Genomic DNA, 20,390 nt, shown 5'->3' with positions numbered 1-20,390 from the left:
ATGACAGCCCGTGACACCCTCAAGTCTTACGAGACCAGTCGCTGATTTCAAACGGCAAAATCTAATGAATTTGTTCCAGGTCTCTACAAATGTGTAAATTCGTATTGTGTTTTTGTTTTTTATCCTTCTCACACGTGCACACACTTCTGTATTTCATTGATCAGCACCCACTTGATAATATGAGTGCAGTGAGTGGATGCTCACCTTGTTGTTTTGTCTCTCCGCAGGGACGACATGTCAAGACTGGACAGCTGGCTGCCATCAAAGTCATGGACGTCACGGAGGTAAGGCTCAACGTCATATTGTTTCAGCTTCGACATCCCAATGTAATCATGTGCAGTTAGTAGTCTTAGCAATGACATGCATGCTACAAAATTAACTAAAGTGTACCAAAGAAATTGGACGTGTTTGCTCTTATTTTCTGGTGAATATTTAAATCAGTCGACATTCCATCGGATCTGACGTCGACATGTTTTTGAGCTTGCAGAGGAGAAAATGTCACGCTCTGTAATGAGTCCTCCCCCACCCCAAATAATAAACAGCAGGGGTGGGGTAGAGGCAACAGGATGCTTATTGAGTGAAGTGCGTCATTTGGCGGCCAGCGGGCTGCCCTCAGCCCTGGGAGGTCTCGTCTGCAGATGAGAGAACGCTCACAACCACAAATGCACATTTGCAGAAACACAAAGCAGAAGGTTTCACAGTCCCAGCGAAGGCCAGCCGGGGCCAACCCACCCACACGGACATAATAATGATGGAGGAATAAGGGTGTAATGATACCGTACACGCGAGTTGCACCAATAACAGGCTTTTGCTGGCAAATTCTGTTGCACTTGTGGCGTCCATAGCCCCTCCCCCTGGGGGAGCAAAGTCTAAAGTCATCAACTGGATTTCACCCAAGCATCCTTACCCTTACAAGGACACATTTACCGCTATTTGAGTGCCACATACACCATGATCAACAAAACCCTGAGAGCCTTTTGATGCAGCAGCAGAGAGCCCGTGTGCCTCGACTTGCCTGCTGCCGCTCCTCGCTTCAGCTGACGTCACGATGAGTCATGAGTGACACACTTGCCCGATGTGTTATCATGTGTAACTGGTATAGAGAATATTGCTCAACCGTTTCCCGGTCTGTGTGACAGGACGCTACTGTAGGTGTGCCGTCGAGACATGTCAAGGCTTACAGACAACCACGTTGAACGGATACATTTTCACATGAAGCAGGTGCACGCTGAGGTTTAACCTGTTTTACTCACCTGCTTGTTCTGCAAGTAGTAGGTCCTTAAACCAGGTTTTTATGACCTGCACACAATTGCCTGATTCATTGTGTATTGCCTTCACTTAAAGGTAGTATTCTGTGATTTTTAAGTCGATGTCACTGTGAATTAATTTGTGCGCATTAAACAGTGTGCTAATCCAATTCTTTAGCCCAAACGACAATTACAATAATCGAGCAAATCATCAGTCAATTGTTGGTTGCAGCTCTAAACCTTCTGGGAACTCCCTAAAAGGAAGTACCTGGTTTTGGACTTGACGTCACTTTATCTTAATCACAGTTTCTCAGTTACCTGATCATCTTCCCTGTGGTTTAGGGAGGCCATGTTGCACTCTCTCCTCCGTCCCGGCTGGAGAGCTCATCCACAGGCACGGCAGCCGGTCCTGTGTCACTCTGACCCACATTATCCTCCCTGCTCCACATTCTCAAATCCAAGCACTCCTCAACTGCTCGCTCTGTGCTGCCTTAGAGCCCCAAAGATAAAAATGGACGCCTTTGTACTTTGGCTTTACATGATTAAAAAGCATTTCCTATCATCCTGGTATAGACCTGATTGGGGGATTTGGGCAGATAGTGTTTTTGTTCCTGCAGCATCATGTAGTCTTTGTCTATCTGGACTGTATTAAATCGATTTGTTTAAAATTGTAATGTTGGAAAAGACATGAAAACAAACAGATTTTCTTCAATATGTTCGACTATGAAAATTCCAAACAGTCCACGACTTAAAGAATTATACTAATGCCTTGTATTATATTGTATTGAGTTGTATCTTTAAGCACAATGTTTGAATGTAATGCACGACCTAGTACACGCTTTCCTCTCAAATTTTCTGTGCTGTCATTTGACAAACCTCCAGTCCTCCTCTCCTCTCGGTCTCTCACGCATCACCATGTGATTGTGTCAATCTTTCCCTATACTCTGGGACTTGTGGCAGCGAGGCCTTCGCAGGCGGCAGTGTGATAATCCAACAGCTGCACAGCAGAGAGAGGGGTCGACGGAGAGGGAGGGCTGGAGGGGGGTTGCGCACAACAGAAAGGCTTACGTCAACTCAAACGAGTCATGCAGCAGCAGTATGGCCGCCTGCACTGGCAGCCAACTGCCATTTTGCTATAGGTGATGCATGCACACGACACAGTGTAGAAATATGATAAATCTGTACACATAGCATCAAATCTTCTCTTGATTTCACCATATTGTGGCACTATGCAGCGTAGTGATCATTTATTAAAATCTCTATTAGTATAACGAGGCACAGCCTGCAGTGATATTGCTGTGGTTTCTATCCCCTCCTCCCACTGTACTTTCTATAGGAGAGGCCATGTAACCATAAAGCAAAGCACTCGCGGGCTAACCCCTGCATGTGTTCAATTAGTGTGTCACTGTTAATCATTGTCAAGATACGACAGGGTGCAAAGCAGAGAGTTAGTACTGCAGCTAGTTAACCTTTTTTATTTTTATTCATCAAAATGTGACACTGGACAGGTTCGCTTCCGTCTTGCACTAAAGGCCACTTCCAACAGAGGCTATAAACATGGCATTAGAGCAGCATCTGGCAGCTTTACTTAAACTCACTGATTTCCCTGTGGTGTTCTGTATCTACATGGTCTTTGTGTCCTGATCATGTCTGGTTTTTAAATTGTATTGTATGTTTTGAAGGCATCCATTTCCTGCTGTTTTAATGCTCTTCCATCAAGTGATTTTACACAAATTATGCATGATGTTTCCAGTGTTTTTGCAGGTCAATGGAGCCTTAGCTTTCTTCACAGCAACTAAGCAACTCTTATAGGATAATGCCTGCCTGATACTTATGGATTAACTGTCAGGGATTAGCCATTGATCTAATGTATATTTAGTTTTAGTTTGTTTTAGTTTTTACACCGGATTACCAATAAGGGCTACTGTACTCATCAGCTCACTATTAGACTCACTCATGCATAATTAATCCCTAAACAAAGGAATCATTTGGCAGTAGACGGACGACTGCTTCTGCATTGTTTCATAGCCGAGTCCCAGCCGAAAGATGAATGAGGCCAGGCTGAAATAAAACCAGGGCGTCGTCACATAGCGCGACACTTGCTCCTAAGTATGAGAGTGAATTCATCTGAAATGAAATGTCACTTAAAACCAAATGATCATTTAAGGCCGTTGCCACACAGTCATTATTGTTTCAATAAAGAGTTTTTAGTGGGAGGACAAACACCCTCTTGTCTGTTTATACCTCTGTAACGTTTGTGTGTGCATGTGTGTCTAGGATGAAGAAGAGGAAATTAAACTGGAGATCAATATGCTGAAGAAGTATTCCCACCACAGAAACATAGCCACCTACTATGGTGCTTTTATAAAGAAGAGCCCCCCGGGACACGATGACCAGCTATGGGTAAGTCCCCAAATCCATAAAAGATATTAAGCTTGACTAAGAACTGTGAGAAATAAGTAGCTGCCATGATTATTTCTTTCCTTTTTCAGTCATCCTAAACTCTATGATATTCTGATAGCTCTGTAGTATTTTAATTTATATTTGTGCAATGTTTAGAAGGGTCATGTATTAAACCTATTACTGTTCCTCACATATCACAAACCTATCCTCTGATGATTCATACCTGTTTCTAGTTGGTGATGGAGTTCTGTGGAGCTGGTTCAATCACAGACCTGGTGAAGAACACCAAGGGGAACCAGCTGAAGGAAGACTGGATCGGCTACATCTCCAGAGAGATCCTCAGGGTGAGTTCCTCTCCTCTCATCCTTGTCTCCTCTCCTATGTCAACAGTCACTCATGTCCTGTGTTTATCCTCCTCCTCCTCAGGGTCTGGCCCACCTTCACGCCCATCACGTCATCCACCGTGACATCAAGGGCCAGAACGTCCTGTTGACGGAGAATGCTGAAGTCAAGCTAGGTGAGTTGCAACACAGCTTGGCTAACTTTTCCTCAGAGGTCTGAGGTTGACAACACCTTGTTGACTGTGGTCACCCTTCTCTCTCTAGTCGACTTTGGCGTGAGTGCTCAACTCGACCGGACAGTGGGGAGGAGAAACACCTTCATCGGGACCCCTTATTGGATGGCCCCTGAGGTCATTGCTTGTGACGAGAACCCAGACGCTACATATGATTACAGAGTAAGATCCTCCGCTCAAACGTTGCCATGATGTAATTGTGTGCAAAAGGTGCATTGCAGCTTGATTTGTCTGTATGTTTGCTGCGATTAATGGACACATTTCCTTGCAGAGTGATCTGTGGTCTTGTGGAATCACAGCTATTGAAATGGCTGAAGGAGCACCACGTGAGTGCCAGCTTTTCTGAATAACAGTGATTTAACGCAGGTTCAATCCCTTGAATTCTTATTGATGCTTTGCATGTGTCCATCTTTTTCCAGCACTTTGTGACATGCACCCAATGCGTGCGCTCTTTCTCATTCCAAGAAACCCTCCGCCCAGACTCAAGTCTAAAAAATGGTGAGTACCACTCAGAAAGGATCTTCTTTGTGTATTTCAACCCATTCCAATCCTATTTTATGGATACAGGATTATTTTAGATATAGATTTCCTTCTTGATATAGATTTTCTTTCTTGGTCCCTTTGTAAGGCTTGAATTGGCCTTTTCCTCTACACCTGCTCTGGCAGCCTCAGCCTCTCCTGGCACGCGCTGCAGCGCTGCTGTGGATGCACTGCAGTGCACTTTTTTTTCTGGTACTAGAGCTGAGATGAATTAGTCCCTATTTTTAACATACATTGTGCTATGGCTGGGCCTGGACACGTTTATGGAGCCTATCTTGCATTAAATAATGAAAATAGTATAAATGGTTGTTTTGCTGTTTAATTGGACCTGCCTCTTAGTGGCAGCAGCTGCAATGGTGATGATAATTTAATTGTACTGCGCCCCGTATATATCAGAGCTTTCATGGCATATATGTAAAGAAAGGCTTGCTGCTACCTGTCCACATGTATAAACATCAATTTACACTGAGACACTAGAGGCTGTTGTGTTTCCAAGACATACATTGAGGGATGGTTGCAAGGACTGATGGGTAAATTGTAATCTAAGCTTGTTTTCAGAAATGCCTGTTTTACTTAGGATCCTTGGATGGTCTCTCTGCTCTAATGGCTGAAATATATCTCTGGCACCTGCTGTCTCTTCTTATGCGTCACCTTTTCTGTCATTCACCGCTTCTTTCTGTTGACTCTTCTCCCCTGCTCTTTCTCCACAATCCCCACAGGTCCAAAAAGTTTTTCAGTTTCATCGAGGGCTGTCTGGTGAAGAACTACACACAGCGCCCCCCGACAGACCAGCTGCTGAAGCACCCCTTTATCCGAGACCAGCCCAACGAGAGGCAAGTCCGCATCCAGCTCAAAGACCACATTGACCGTACCAAGAAGAAGAGGGGGGAGAAAGGTGCGTCTGTCTCTCTCTCTTTTGTCTTCACTTTGCATGGTCACAGAAATGTGACAATGTAATTGTGTAGTAGATAAACTCACGTCATTTATCTAACACAGATGAGACAGAGTACGAGTACAGCGGTAGTGAGGAGGAGGAAGAGGATCCTCCAGAGCAGGAGGGCGAGCCCAGGTATACAAAAAACAGTGTATCTTGTTGGAAGGCATAACAATCCAAACCCAGTGTCTCTCTAATGTAACCTCTCTCTAATGTGTCCGGATTCCTCCCATCGTCCAGCTCCATCGTCAATGTGCCAGGTGAGTCCACGCTGCGGCGCGACTTTATCCGCCTGCAGCAGGAGAACAAGGAGCGATCGGAGGCACTCCGCCGCCAGCAGCTCCTCCAGGAGCAGCAGCTCCGGGAGCAGGAGGAGTACAAGCGCCAACTACTGGCTGAGAGGCAGAAACGCATTGAGCAACAGAAGGAGCAGAGGAGGCGGCTGGAGGAGGTAGGATGATTTATAAATGTTTTCTTTTGTCGAGCTCCGATCTCGTTTCTGTTGGGAAATGTTGACATTTCTTTGTCTTCTGCCCCCACAGCAACAGCGCCGTGAACGGGAGATGAGGAGGCAGCAGGAGCGCGAGCAGCGTCGCCGTGAACAAGAGGACAAGAGGCGCGTCGAAGAAATGGACCGTAGACGTAAAGAAGAGGAGGAACGCCGGCGGGCTGATGATGAAAAGAGGAGGAACGATCGCGAACAGGTCAGCTTTAAAACATTTTTACGCAGAATGTCTTCAATGCATGGATCAAGTGAGGCCTCGCTTACGATCTAACACACACTAATTTGAGATGTGCTAGTCGTGGGGAAAGACTAGATGCTTGTCAGCTGTGCATAAATCTGTAAAATGTGGTTAAAAACAAAAACCTCTGTAGCTCCTTGTACAGTCAGGAGCTGATTCAGACAATGTATTTTCAAGGCGGCACACCTGCCACATTGCCAGTAAGAATAATCCAAATAAGATGTTGACTGCTGGCTTAGAAACTTGCTCTGAAATTTGCAATTAGGCGCTGAATAAAAAACTGATTAGAGACGACTTATTAGACGTGAAGTTGGACTTTTTATTTCCACTCTGTCGACGCCCACTTAACACATTGGCTTGTTTTTATTTTCTTTGATTGACAGGAGTACATCAGACGTCAGCTGGAGGAGGAACAGAGACACCTGGAGATGCTCCAGGAGCAGCTGCTCCGTGAACAGGCTATGCTGCTGGTCAGTCACACACATGCACCACATGCTGCCCGTTACAGCAAACAAAGCTTTTAACAGTAACTTGTGCATCCAAGTTCCAATAATGATTTCAGGTGTGTTGGTAATTTACTTTTTAGAGTCATCGTCAAATCATCATTTACATGACAAAGAAATGTTGTGTTCCTCCATTGTGTTATGTTGTTAATGCAGCCTCTTTTTCTTTTTACATTTTGCACTCATTTTGTAAAGTGAACCAAATCAATAATTTACCAATCTATGATTTGAACTCGATTATATAAAGGATGGCACTTATTTGTAGTCTGTTAGACTGGCCGACGCAGGCTGCCAGCTCTCCTGTCTCTTCTCTCCACCTTAAATCAACCCCACGCTCTGCAATAGGAGTTCAAGTGGCGGGAGCTCGAGGAGCAGCGCAAGGCCGAGCGACTCCATAAGCGCCTGCAGCAGGAGCAGGCCTACCTGCTATCACTCCAACACAAACCCACACAGTCACCTGGCAACAAGACCAAACTCCCTTCAGAGAATAGCCGACCTCCACAGACCTCCACCCTGCCCCCCGGCATGGTCCTCACCGCAACCCCTATAGCTCAGGTCCTTGAAAGTGCCGTTTCCTCCAGAGCCCTTCAGACAGTCCCCTCAGACAGCCCTAAATCCCAGGCAGCAGCGCCAGAGAAGACTGACTCTGATGAAACTTGCCCCAGCCAGCTCTCAAACTCCCCCGACCCCAATCAGACTGAAACCCCCACTGACCCTGAACCTCCCCAGGCAGAAAGTTTGGAGCCCGATAGGCCTGCAGAGCCTGTCAGCGATCCTCCTCAGCCTATCAGAGAGGTGAACCTCCTCGTTAGCTCTGCCTACCCTGCTGTCTGCTCTTTCCAGCTTCTTCTTGCTTATCCTCACACAGACTCAGTGACCATAATAACAGAGGTGGTGCGAGCAGCAAATCATGGTTTTCTTTCGCCCAAATGGTTGCATTTATTTGGCACTGTCTGTTTTGGAAGCAGTAGTGTTATTCCAAAGCAACAGCTAATTAGTTACAACACAGGCGCTCCCAGCCAGACCTTTTGAGAGAGAGAATAGAAACTCACAGTCTGGCAGCAACGAGCCTTTTTATGTCCCGAATAAAACAGAGCTGTTCTCCTCCACTCTCTTGGCACTGCTAGTCTCCTTGACTACTAAAACCGTCAGGATGTCTGAAATATTTCTGTCTTCATTTTCACAGGCTGAGCAAGGGAAAGAGAAATAATCAATTTGTTGGAAAAAATAAGCAAGATTCCACTTTCACATCTTTTAGGCTCCATTTTCAAATAAAATGTTTTTTTTTTGTTACCCCATAAAGACAACATAAATCATTTCATGCTTATGTATTGAGTTTGTTTTATTTTTCTTTAAAAAAAAACACTTCAATCTTTCATTGGAGTCCAAGTTCTCTTTTCATCCTTTTCTCTTGGAGGGTATTTTTCCTCAGAACAACAAGATATAGGAATTTCTCTTGATCTTGGATGGCCACCTGTGAACCTCTTCAACAATGCTGTTTTGACAATGTGTGTGGATCGGGGCCGTTGCATGTGGATGGCTGAGGCCCAGACTAACATGCAGGACACTCCAAGCAGTGTCTTTCGTCATCAACAGAGCTGTTCCTTCATTAACAATGATTTTTCTCGCCAATTATCATGCAAGCGTAAATACAAGGATGTATTTGTTCTATACAGTCCCGTCTCCACCTCTGTCTGTGCACATATACCTGTGACTGTACGGCTGCCTCGAATGGGCTTTAAGCATGCTCAATGTCCCCAGATGTTTGTCCGTCACATCTGAAGGTTTCCGTCTATGACAGAAGACTCTTATCAGACAGGAGAATTAGGCAGACGGAAACCATTTTTCTATGCACTTATCCGTCACTTTTTTTTTTTTACGTAAGAAGTGGTTCCCCTCTGCTTGATCTTTTAATTATTTCTGTTTTGTCAATCATTGAAATATTTCCCCTGATCCTCATTCCGTGTCTGTCCTGTACGATTTCCTCATCCCAGGCCGACGAGCGGTACCGTAAGAACATTCAGGGCTCCCCTCAGATTGCCCCTCCTTCCAAGCAGCCCCCTCTGCCTCCCCGCTCCTCTGAACCGTTCTCCAATGGTGGCTCCTCCTCCGAGGCCGCCGCCATGCACCGGCCAATGGAGCCTCAGGTAACTCCCCCACCCTCGCCCGTCCCTCTCCTTCCCGACACTCTCTCTTCCTCCCTTGTGTACTTGCACGGTTTTATGAAGCAGTGGAGCAACAGCGGGGTCAGTTCCTGGGCAGGAGGGCAGTGAAGTGTGTTTATCTTCCTTCTGTACATAAACAGTTGGGGCGGAGCAGCTAATCTGCACTGAAACAGAAATAATTTTCTGCAACTACATCCATGTTAAAGGAATAGTTTGTAGGAAATCTGCTTTTTCACTACCACTCTCATATCCATCAACCTAAATATAAGCTACCACCAGCAGCAGGGAAGCTCAGCATAAAGACTGAAAAAGGGTGGAGACAACTCGCCTAGCTCTGTCTAAAGGTTACTAAACCTGCCTATCAGCAGCTTTGAAGCTCATTAGTGAACACGTTATCCAAGTGTCAAAACGACAAGTTGTGGCTTCATAATTACCGACATAAATGCGATCTTCTGGAACTAAATAAAACTGTTTCTCAAATGTGTTGAACTGTTCCTTTAAGCTGTGCATCAACCCACAGCCTAGACAGTGAATCACATCATCATGTCGTGTTGTGCGTTGTCTGCTGCATGCATGTGTATGCTATGTATCTCAGCACATGTATGTGCAAAACCACACGCATCTTCCCTCATGTCTCACTGTGTTGTCTGCTTGTTTCACCTCCTCCTTCCCTCCTCCTTCCCTCCTGCTTCCCTCCTCCTCCTCCCTTTCCTTCCTCCTCCCTCACCCCCTAAAAGGTCCAGTGGTCCCACCTGGCTGCTCTAAAAAGCAGCAACAGTGCCGCTCCCTCTCCTCCTCCTTCTCCTCTTCCTCCTCCTCCTCCGCCCGTGGTCTCTCGCTCCCAGTCCTTCAGCGAGCCCGGTGGCGTGACCTCTAACTTTGCACAACTCCACCTGCGTTCCCAGGACCCCCACCATCACCACCCATCGCCTGCACGCACTGATCCCCAACCTCCCTTCCACCACCCTCAGGCCCACAATAGGACCAGCGGTGAGGAGGTACCTCCCAAGGTAAGGAGCTGATGAGGGCCCCCCCTTCCTCTCCATCCCTTTCCTGCCCTTAACTCCCTCATTCACTTCCTCTTCATGCCACTCACTTCACTTGTCATGCCGTCTGTGTTGGCCTTGATGTGTTCAGTCTCTTTTCATCAACATTGACCAGTGTTTTGGAATACAAGTCGTACTGGTTGCGTCAAAATGAGGAAACGTCGCACTTCTTGCCCTTCAAATCACTTTGCACATTCAGTAATTAATATATCAGATTTAATATATCAATAAGCGGCAGTGCGTAGTGGGGCTGCTGGTGCTGGAGATCTTCTGTCCAGCTTTCGCTGAGCACTCACTTGTTGTGGGTAAAGAGATGTTTTTGTCCTGTATTTCACGGTCGGGTTTTGATACATCAATTCAAAGATTATGTCCACACACATGCCTTATTGGGTTTATTCAATTATAATGGATATGTTGCTCGTTTCTGGTTCGCTGTCTTTTTTTATTTGACATAAAACTCTTGTTTTGGTAACTTGAAATTCTCATATTGGATTTTAAATTTGAGTTCAACTATAATTCATAACTATATGTAACTATAAATTTCACTGTTATCTTGTCACACACAAACCTGCCACCATGTGAGGACCTTTTGTATCGGTTTCCTCCAGGTCCCAGTGAGGACAACATCCAGGTCTCCGGTACTGTCGCGCCGAGAGTCCCCTCTGCCATCTCAGCCCGGCAACCAGGGTGGACAGAGGAGCGCTGGAGGGTAAATAGAGAGACCTCTGTATTTCTACGTATTTTTTTTTGAAGGGGTTTATAAACTTGAAAGGCAGTTGTACACATTTAAATTAGCTAAGAGTATTATAGGAGTGTTGCTTGTGCTCGTTAATGCGGCGTTGTTCTCTGTGACAGTAATGTGGAGCAGCGGCCGCTGTGGGACCGAGTGGAGAAGCTGCAGCCTCGACCAGGCAGCGGCAGCTCTTCCGGGTCCTCCAACTCCAGCGCCCAGGCCAGTCCTGGTGACCGCTTCCGACCACGCTGTGAGTCACCTGGTACTGTACTCGGCCACATTCTATATAACACCATTCTCGTTACAATGCTATCTGCTCACACGCAATACTTTTTTTTATACAGCCAATTAAAGATTGTTTGAGAGCCAGCTCTCCGTTTCCTGCTCACTAACTTAACCTCCTTTTGTTCCTGTCAAAGCTTCCTCCAAATCTGAAGGATCGCCTCTCCAGCGGCCTGAAAATGTTCCCAAAAAACAAGATGAAAAGAACCTTGCCAGGCCAACTCGACCAGCTGTAAGTCTACTGTTACCAAGTGCTGGTTGAACTTGTTGAATACTGAATAGGTGAAAACTGTTTTGTGTTTTTCCTCTACTTTCTACTATAATTATTCAATCACCTGGTGCAACTGCTCATGAATTCGATGGTTCGTGATTGTTGGGGAACCTCTTAGGGTGATGCGGTAAGCCTATTAAACGAGAGTTACATAATCACACCTATGCTATGCTTGCACCATTGCCCCATTCATTGCATTATGTGATAGCTGCTTGTGCGAAAAGAGCTGTCTCTCCTCTGTGAGGATTAATGTAATATATCTTACCTCTGTCACTTGATACTGTGCTTTGTGCCTGTGATTTGTTTGCCTCCTGCTGGCCTCTTTCCTTGTGCCTGCACAGTTCTTTCTCACTTTAGTGCTTGTCGTCGACACGCGGTAAAAGAAGGGTTAACCTTCCGCAGCAGCTCTCCCAGCCTTGATTTGAATGCAACCACACTCCTCCTGTTCCCTTGTAACTCCCACAGTGGCTCCTAATCTCACCTTGCATTGTTGTTGGATCAAATGTGGCACATTGGCTTTGTTGAGCATGCCTGGGAAGTGTCCCTCCTCCTTCTTGCTATTCACTGACCTTAAAAGACTGCATTAGTCTGCGAGGAACAAGCCAAGGGCAACGGGGTTACAAGACATGCACTTTAGAGGATGCGACACTAATCTAGGAAAAACTTGATCTGATTTACCAAACAATATGCCGCTTAACTCTCCACATTCCAGAACTTAGACTAACTGGGATCTTAGCCCAGGGCTCACATAGTTTTGAAACATGCCAATTTAAGGACAGGTATTTCATTAGCAAAACACATTCACCTGGGCTAAGGTATCCCCAGTGTTTTACCTAAGATGAGTTAATTTATTTTAAAGTTTATAAAAGCGTGGCACCAAATTTGCTCTCATACTATTAGGATTGATAGCTTTTTGTTTTGTTAGGGGCACACATTTTTAAACTGGCATAATTCTAGAGTTTCACCGAGATATCAGACTTATGTCTTACTTACTGTCCCTCTTAGGATCTGACCGCTCTGGCCAAGGAGCTTCGTGCAGTAGACGACGTGAGGCCGCCCCACAAGGTCACCGACTATTCCTCCTCAAGCGAGGATTCGGGTACCACCGACGAGGAAGACGATGAGGAGGTGGACCAGGAGGCGGGAGAGGAGTCCACCTCGGGAGCTGAGGACTCCAGGGCTGGGTAGGTCAAGCTGCAATGATGTGTTGGCCCACCGTCCTTACTGTCTGTTGCCTTCATCTTTCTTTGGAACAAAAAAGCATTCTGTAACTTCTCAAGTGCTTCATGGCTTTTCTGCATGGGTGTTAACACTGGTCTGGTTACGGACGTCAGATTTTCCCATGGCTTCCGCAGGAGGATGAGCAATGGGGAGACGGAGTCGGCTAAGACTATGTTGCTGGAAGACTCTGAGAGCGACCAAGCCATCACGCCCTCCAAGGATGGCACGCTGGTCATCAGACAGGTAAGAAGGGGAAAATGAGATAACAGTAAAAGCACCCTCTGCTTGTATATAGTTGTTAGAAATGTAATTTTCATCTGTCTTTGTCCAGTGTCCGTGTTGTTTATCCACACCTTCTCCATCATTTCTTCCGTGCTACAATATATTACCATGCCTTTTTATGTTTTAGTCATTACAGACTTGCTGCTTCTCGTTTCACATTTACAGATCTAATACCTCAGATTTTTATATATTGCATTTAACATGCAGACGATGATCTCCAAACATGAATCAAACGCATAGTAAAATCTTGATACAGCCGCAGATCTTCAGCCAAACATGCGCCTCTCCACCTGCTTGCTCGAGCCCAAGTTTGCCTGTTCTTGCTTCCAGAGCACCGTTGACATAAAGCAGTTGGTCAATCTCTCCTCTCCCTCGGCTGGCCTTGTTCACGTCCACGGCCAGCCCCAAACCCCCAGCCACGGTCCTGCCGAAAAAAACGGCTTTGCCGGCCGCATACACCACCTACCAGACCTTATCCAGCAGAGCCATCACTCGCCTTCCTCTTCCACAACCATCCCTTCCTCCTCCTCCTCTTCCTCCTTCCCCTCATCATCTAGCTATGCCAGTCCGGCCATGTCCCCACAGAACCCTCTGGACGAGCTCACTGCCATAGAGGTATGTCACCCTCACATCAGCGAGACAAACGACTGAGGAATGGATTGTTGCAGGGTGGTACAGGCTTCGACATGCGGCAAAGCAGATGTACTCTAATAGCAATTGTCTAAAGGAGTTACTGCTCCGGCACTACTATAGAGCAGAATTTTTAAATGTCCGTCTTCTCCCTTGATGGAAAGCTCGGTACAATATATTAGTAGCAAATTCTCCCATCATCAAGTTATTTTGTGCAGGATTGCAACGGTTCTCCATCTCAAAGCCTGTACACACCTCGCCGTCCAGTCCTTGATTGTTGGTCGGAGCCTCTCTGGCCCTCTCTGCTGTGTCCTCCTGCCTTCACTCTGGCTCTCCTCTGCCCCCTTCTGGCTTGGCTGACACCTCCCGATCTGCAACCTGCTCTCATCCCTCCTGCAATTCACTGCATCGCACTGTGTCGCCGCTAACACTGGTGCCTCCTGGTGGTAGAGCATGGTCGTGGCAGTGAGAAACCTAAACTATGAACAAGCATCGCTTTGCAGGGAATTGACCTCTTCGAGTAGTCGTAGCAGTGTTGGGTGATGGCATGCCTGGTGTGGTTGTAGGGGTGAAATAGGGCTATATATTTAGGTTTTTCAATATGTATGGGACTGCAACTCCTTAAGCACACATGACCTACATAGAGAGAAGAAATCTCATTTACTTTTTATGTTTATTGTCATAGATTACCGCCTCTTTCCTGGTGTGACACATGCACTGCCAACAACACGCATCTCTGGTGATGGAATTACAATCTTCCTCTGTGCTTTAATAGGAGCAGATCTTTCCTCTAACACTTCACAGCAGCCAGCCGGTGGATCGTTTCTCATCTCCCTCAACACGTTTCTTCTTGTCGCACATGTTGTTTTCCCTCTCTAAAACATTTCTCTCTTTGTTGGCTTCAAAACAACTAACATAACTGCGCGTCATCTTTTTTTTCTTCTTCATTTGATTTGTCATAAATTTGAATTGCACCAAATAAAAAAAGTTAAGCTGCTTTTTGAGACCCGAGAGGTTGTAACTCGAGGCCTGCAATCAAACAAATCAGTGTAACAATAATTTATGGGCCATGGGTCTTATCTCTGATTTCACTTAAGCAAATCAGAGATAGGCCCTAATATTAATTTTTAAATACAGTTTACTCTACAAACATGAACTACCTTTGCGTTCCATGCAGGTTAAGTACACGTTAAACGTTTTCTAAATGTCTCTAATTCTCATTCAGTCTCAGTCAGAAAGCAACTCCATGTCCAAACACAAGTCTTCCTCCTCCTTCACTCCCTTCATCGACCCTCGTCTTCTTCAGATCTCTCCATCCAGCGGCAGCTCCCTCAACAACATGGGTAGGTAGCGAATGGGTTTATGACGGCAGCGCGGTAATTCAAAACTGTTGAACGTTATCCGCCTCAGTTTCCCTCAAGGGAGTTTTTTTATGAGCAATAGCTTCTCCCCTGACATTTTTTACCGCACTGATAAAGAAATTATGTTGAAACATCTGCGCTGAAGTGATAAGTCAAGTTCGACACAGTCCAGTTTTATGCATAGGGATATTATCAGTGTCGGCCCATATATTCTTTATTCTAATAACTACAAGGGGAACAGAAGAAGGGGAACAGACACGGCACCGTGTGTTCAAACCAGGCCCCGGGTTGTTCAATAATAATTTGAATACACAATGGCATCCAGCCTGACCTCTATGTGCCCCCTCCAGCAGCGTTTGGGCCGGACGGTCGGCTTGCTGACCCGCTGAAATCCGACCCGTCCCGTAAAGGCTCGGTGGTCAACGTCAACCCGGTCAACACGCGCCCGCCGAGCGACACGCCAGAGATTCGCAAGTACAAGAAGAGGTTCAACTCTGAGATCCTGTGTGCTGCGCTCTGGGGTAAGTGTGCTTCAGTCAGTCGCGGTGAGGGATTCATGGTGTTGCTCAGAAACACCTCAGTGCGGCGGTCGCTTGTTAAACTTAATTATTCTACTCTGGTACCCAGCAAAGCGCTTCTAACTCTGACTGTTTCATTCACGTGTTGTTTTCCAGGAGTCAACCTGCTGGTGGGAACAGAGAGCGGTCTGATGCTGCTGGACCGGAGCGGTCAGGGGAAGGTCTACCCTCTAATCAACCGGAGACGCATCCAGCAGATGGACGTCCTGGAGGGACTCAACGTCCTGGTCACCATATCGGGTACAGTGCACACAGATATTGGCTTTTGATTCATTCTCAATAATGTCAGTGTCACTGTTTTGTTTTGTATTGTTTTAAACATCTCTGAAAATGAATTGATGTCGTTCACTTGCAACACTCACGGCTCTAAACCTCGAGTTTGAATGCAGTCCGCATTGTATTATTTGTGACGTTTCTTTCTCTCCTCCAACAGGCAAAAAGAACAAGCTGCGAGTGTACTACTTGTCGTGGCTGAGAAACAAGATTTTGCACAACGACCCTGAGGTGGAGAAGAAGCAGGGTTGGGTTAATGTAGGCGAACTCGAGGGTTGCGTCCACTACAAAGTCGGTACGTCTAAAAGATTCCTGCATCTGAAATGAATTCTATAAAAAAGGTTAAAACTGACACCAATTTGTTGATAAGGCCTACTTTAAGCAACACCATAACTCACAAATGACTCACTTCTTATTCCAGTGAAATATGAGAGGATTAAGTTCTTAGTGCTGGCCTTGAAGAACGCTGTGGAGGTGTACGCCTGGGCACCCAAACCCTACCACAAATTCATGGCCTTCAAGGTAAGCATCGTCATCCTGTTCGAATTGTTGAACGTTGTCCGCCTCAGTTTCCCTTGAGGGAGACACCCTCTCCACCCCGCGAAAGACGCGAGTTGACCCGACTAACTCATCTCTCCATGATTGCCTTCAGTCTTTTGGTGATCTGGTGCACAAGCCTCTGCTGGTTGACCTGACGGTGGAGGAAGGTCAGAGGTTAAAGGTCATCTATGGCTCCTGTTCTGGCTTCCATGCTGTGGATGTGGACTCCGGTGCCGTCTATGACATCTACCTGCCCACACATGTAAGCATTGAGCGCAGTCTGGTCACACCTCTGTTTTCCCCGCTCTCCACTCTGCTAACTCTTCCCTCATTTGTTTTTTTCCCCCTTCAGATCCAGACCAGCATTCAGTGCCATGCCATCATCATCTTGCCCAACACTGACGGCATCGAGCTGCTGGTGTGTTACGAGGACGAGGGCGTCTACGTCAACACCTACGGGCGCATCACCAAGGACGTGGTGCTGCAGTGGGGAGAAATGCCAACTTCAGTGGGTAAGTGGGAGACAGTCCAACTCATTCGAGTGAGCAGCTCAGTTTGACAATTTTCTGAGCACATTGAGTGCTAGCGAGGGAAGTTTTGTCTCATGAATCCCTCCCCCTCTGTGTCCGAGCAGCCTACATTAGGTCAAACCAGATCATGGGCTGGGGTGAGAAGGCCATAGAGATCCGCTCAGTAGAGACAGGCCACCTGGACGGCGTCTTCATGCACAAGAGAGCCCAAAGACTCAAGTTCCTTTGTGAGAGGAATGACAAAGTGAGAACATCACACTTTCCTTCCTGCTTTTTCTGGTTTATAACTATGTCAAGTAGTTGTCAACAAAATAAATGTTCTGGCTGACATGTGTCCCTTTCGTCCGCTGTCTATCAGGTCTTCTTCGCCTCCGTGCGAGCTGGGGGAGCCAGCCAGGTGTACTTCATGACCCTGGGACGCACTTCCCTCATGAGCTGGTAGTCGCGTCCCAACACACTAGCCAACACGACGACCATACCTAAGCAGTGACCAACAGATGACGATTGTGACAATGACCGACGACGAAGAAGAAGCCTTGAGCGTCTCGATGGAGAGAAACGGCTTCCTCTCAGCCGCTCGGGCGACCAAACAAACAACGGATTGGACTGTAATCTTGAAAAGAAGCTCGGGACCGGCGTGTGTTTTGGGGGCGAGGAGGTGCGTTCTGTTCGTGTCCACTGAGTGTACGAGTAAACTATATTACGACAACAGAAACCCGCACTCCTCCTCCCCAGCCTCCAGCTTTTAACTCAACCAACCTTTGAGCCGATCTCCTCCTCCTCTTCCTCTGCGGGACGCGGGATCTGTTGCCAGTTGATGGTAAATCTTTATGTGTCATAGTAAAACTTTGCATCGTGTATGTGTGTAAATGGAGGAAACACTGAGCATGTGAATGACTGAAGGGACGATTAGAGGCTAAACGCGGCTGTCACTGTATCAAAGAAGGCGAATACTTTATGTGCCACACCTCGAGTGTCGCCGTTTGTAGCTGTAGTTTAGTCCTGTTCAGGTGAAATTAACTCCCTACTCCAACCACGGTAGATTTCCACGTCAAGCATGCCATTAAACACAAGTTCACCGCCACATAGATAACGCTTGACATGTAAATCTGCCTCTGTATCTTCACTTTTTTTGCCTTCTCTTCCTTAAAGTGAAGATTTTTTTTAAGGGACCTTCTTGATATATCCATTAAATACAGGGTACTGGATATCAGCGTGTACAAACTAACTACATCTACCTTGTAGGCTTCAGACTCTCCCAGGTTTTACAGACACTATCTCGACTTTTACCACATTGCCTCACATATTGTAGGTTGTGTCGGACGGAAGTAGCCCTGTTTATGACGGCATGTTGCTTTGGTGTTCTCGACAAACTTTTTGCTCCAGTTTTTCCATACACTGTATATTTTGTATGTGACTTGCAGCACATAAATAAAGCATAATGATTTTAGGACACAACCATAGATACGTTTTAAAGGAAAAATTCACCCTATTTATCGTCTAATTTTTTTGTACGGCTTTCCAAATTATGATTTGCTTCTCTGGTCAACCACGTTTGTTGCCGTTGCCCATTTTCACATCTACTGGAAATATGAAAACTAGCAACCGAAACCACAAATGGACCCAGAAATGTGAGATACATTAGCAGGTGGATTTTCCCTTTAACATCAGTCATAAGTAGGGCTAGGATAAACTGTGAATTAGACATGCAGAATAAGCAGGTGGCCATTAAGGTAGCATTGAGGCCAGTGGGCAGAAGTGATGGTGAGGGAACAAAGGCATTGTGCACAGATCCATGGGGCTGAGAAGAAGCTTTGAACATCACACCACAAAAGGGGAGGAATCGGGATCAACTGACTGTCCTCCGTCTGCATCACGTTTTGAATTTCACGTCTACAATCATCCAACTGTATTCTGATGGAGACTTTAGCTTAATGTGTAGCTAAACGGTTGCCTTAGAAGGGTCTCCAGCTGATTAAAACTGCTCAAAATCATCCGCTGGTTTTGAGAAGTTAAAAGTGAAGTTTGGAATTTATGTACTGTAGGAACACTTGAGTCTGAATCAGCCATGTGACTCAACATTGGACCTCCTTTTTTTTTTTTTTTGCCATTTTGGGCTTCAGACAGGCGATTAGTTTGTTTTCTCAGTCCAGTCTGGATTGAAGAGACAAATACTTTGAACTGGATCCTTTTTCCATCCCAGAATGGAATTTACTTAATTTCACTTTTTCCCCCCCTCTCCTCCTCTTTTAACCGACTGACAAGGGAATACTTTGTCACTTCATCTTAGACGGCCTCATAACCACTGTTAAAATATAGAATCCATCCTGCAGCTGTGTGTTTGTGTGAATGACAAAACTATATTACGGGACTTTCACCCCACCTTCCCCGCCCGCCCGACTAAATTTCAACTCTTTGACCCTGCTCTCAGTGTAAGTGGTGCCTTCACTGTCCAAGGTGGGACCTGCTGAGAGCTGCAGAACATGGGAATAAGATGCTTTCACTGTCCTGATCATCTGTGAAAAGCAGAGAAAGTCACGTTCTACGAGCAGTGTTACAAAACCACTTCAGATGGCGTGAACTCAGCGGCATATTTTTAACTCTGACTTAGTTTTTAGTCTTGTTTCTGCAATTTTTATTATGTAATCCTTCAGATAAGTATGCGACTGCAGTGATTTTTAAATTGTAATGCACACCTTATGTTGAAAATGTTTACAGAAGCAATTGTTTTGTTAAACCAATGTGCATCGATATGAATATTTATGGTTTATTTTGAGGGCAGTTTTTCCCTGTTTTTGTATTTTGTATTATTCCCTTTTTGTACTATCATTTAGACGTTTGTGTACAGGAATAATCCACTTTTGCTCACAAGTCTAGCGTGTGATTTCACTGATTCCTCTACATCCTGCATCGTGTGCACAGTGTGCCCCTGGCTGTGTGGCAACGTGGATCAAATGTTTTCTACCACCCAGGTGACAAGTTCCCCCTCAAGCGTCTCTCTCTCTCTCTCTGCCATGCCTCTCTAATTTATGTCCTCTTGTGTGTACTATGGGAATTACTGTATTTTCCTGAAGGTCTTTTTTTTCCATTGAATAAAATCAGAAGTAATTTACAGTGTGGTGTCATTCTTTTTTATAGTTTTTCATTTAAATAAATCCTTCGTTAAAACAATAGTATCCAAGTCAAAGTCCTTTAACACTTTTATACACTGTGGGGTTGTTAAATCTATAATAAAGTATCACACTTAACAGGCATGAAAAAACAACCGTTTAACTGTTTTATAGTCAGACTCTGTATGCCTCTGAGGCATATTTTATTCTGCTGTCTGCAATTCTGTTATGTTGTATATTAAAATGAGTTAACTACTGCCAGGCTGCCATATTGCCCATGTCTTTTGTTTAAGAGGTCATGTATAGTATGTTTGGTTTCTTTTATACGTTAAATATGTAAATCCTTTGTTTTGCATGTAGAATTATAGTGTGTGTGTGTGTGTGTGTGTGTGTGTGTATATATATATATATATATATATATATA

General features: G+C 45.6%; 1 protein-coding gene across 18 annotated transcripts in view; it reads left to right on the top strand.

The window, feature by feature from the left end:
* Positions 1 to 19,964, top strand: part of LOC137794039 (mitogen-activated protein kinase kinase kinase kinase 4-like) — a 30,396-nt gene extending 10,432 nt beyond the window's left edge. Inside the window, exons 3-32 of one of the 18 annotated variants that reach the window (XM_068590599.1) lie at positions 228 to 284; positions 3,525 to 3,650; positions 3,884 to 3,994; positions 4,077 to 4,167; positions 4,256 to 4,386; positions 4,496 to 4,550; positions 4,644 to 4,722; positions 5,484 to 5,659; positions 5,761 to 5,833; positions 5,939 to 6,149; positions 6,241 to 6,402; positions 6,825 to 6,911; positions 7,290 to 7,739; positions 8,939 to 9,091; positions 9,847 to 10,119; positions 10,764 to 10,864; positions 11,011 to 11,150; positions 11,308 to 11,402; positions 12,447 to 12,625; positions 12,776 to 12,905; positions 13,275 to 13,559; positions 14,800 to 14,917; positions 15,286 to 15,456; positions 15,610 to 15,753; positions 15,947 to 16,081; positions 16,208 to 16,308; positions 16,439 to 16,588; positions 16,679 to 16,838; positions 16,961 to 17,100; positions 17,215 to 19,964. In XM_068590599.1, coding sequence (XP_068446700.1) covers positions 228 to 284; positions 3,525 to 3,650; positions 3,884 to 3,994; positions 4,077 to 4,167; positions 4,256 to 4,386; positions 4,496 to 4,550; positions 4,644 to 4,722; positions 5,484 to 5,659; positions 5,761 to 5,833; positions 5,939 to 6,149; positions 6,241 to 6,402; positions 6,825 to 6,911; positions 7,290 to 7,739; positions 8,939 to 9,091; positions 9,847 to 10,119; positions 10,764 to 10,864; positions 11,011 to 11,150; positions 11,308 to 11,402; positions 12,447 to 12,625; positions 12,776 to 12,905; positions 13,275 to 13,559; positions 14,800 to 14,917; positions 15,286 to 15,456; positions 15,610 to 15,753; positions 15,947 to 16,081; positions 16,208 to 16,308; positions 16,439 to 16,588; positions 16,679 to 16,838; positions 16,961 to 17,100; positions 17,215 to 17,298 — 4,368 coding nt within the window. In that variant the 3' untranslated portion in view covers positions 17,299 to 19,964. Of the gene's footprint in view, positions 1 to 227; positions 285 to 3,524; positions 3,651 to 3,883; positions 3,995 to 4,076; positions 4,168 to 4,255; positions 4,387 to 4,495; positions 4,551 to 4,643; positions 4,723 to 5,483; positions 5,660 to 5,760; positions 5,834 to 5,938; positions 6,150 to 6,240; positions 6,403 to 6,824; positions 6,912 to 7,289; positions 7,740 to 8,938; positions 9,092 to 9,846; positions 10,120 to 10,763; positions 10,865 to 11,010; positions 11,151 to 11,307; positions 11,403 to 12,446; positions 12,626 to 12,775; positions 12,906 to 13,274; positions 13,560 to 14,799; positions 14,918 to 15,285; positions 15,457 to 15,609; positions 15,754 to 15,946; positions 16,082 to 16,207; positions 16,309 to 16,438; positions 16,839 to 16,960; positions 17,101 to 17,214 lie in introns of all 18 variants that reach the window. The other 17 variants (XM_068590600.1, XM_068590591.1, XM_068590590.1 and 14 more) reach the window with 17 other exon arrangements.
* The last annotated feature ends 426 nt before the right edge of the window (positions 19,965 to 20,390 follow it).

The sequence above is a fragment of the Clinocottus analis genome, unplaced genomic scaffold (genome assembly GCF_023055335.1).
Source record: "Clinocottus analis isolate CAN_PGR_092001 unplaced genomic scaffold, fCliAna1.0.p SCAF_24, whole genome shotgun sequence".
NCBI lineage: Eukaryota > Metazoa > Chordata > Actinopteri > Perciformes > Cottidae > Clinocottus > Clinocottus analis.
Note: the sequence above shows the minus strand (reverse complement) of the source record. Positions and strands in the feature narration are given on the sequence as shown.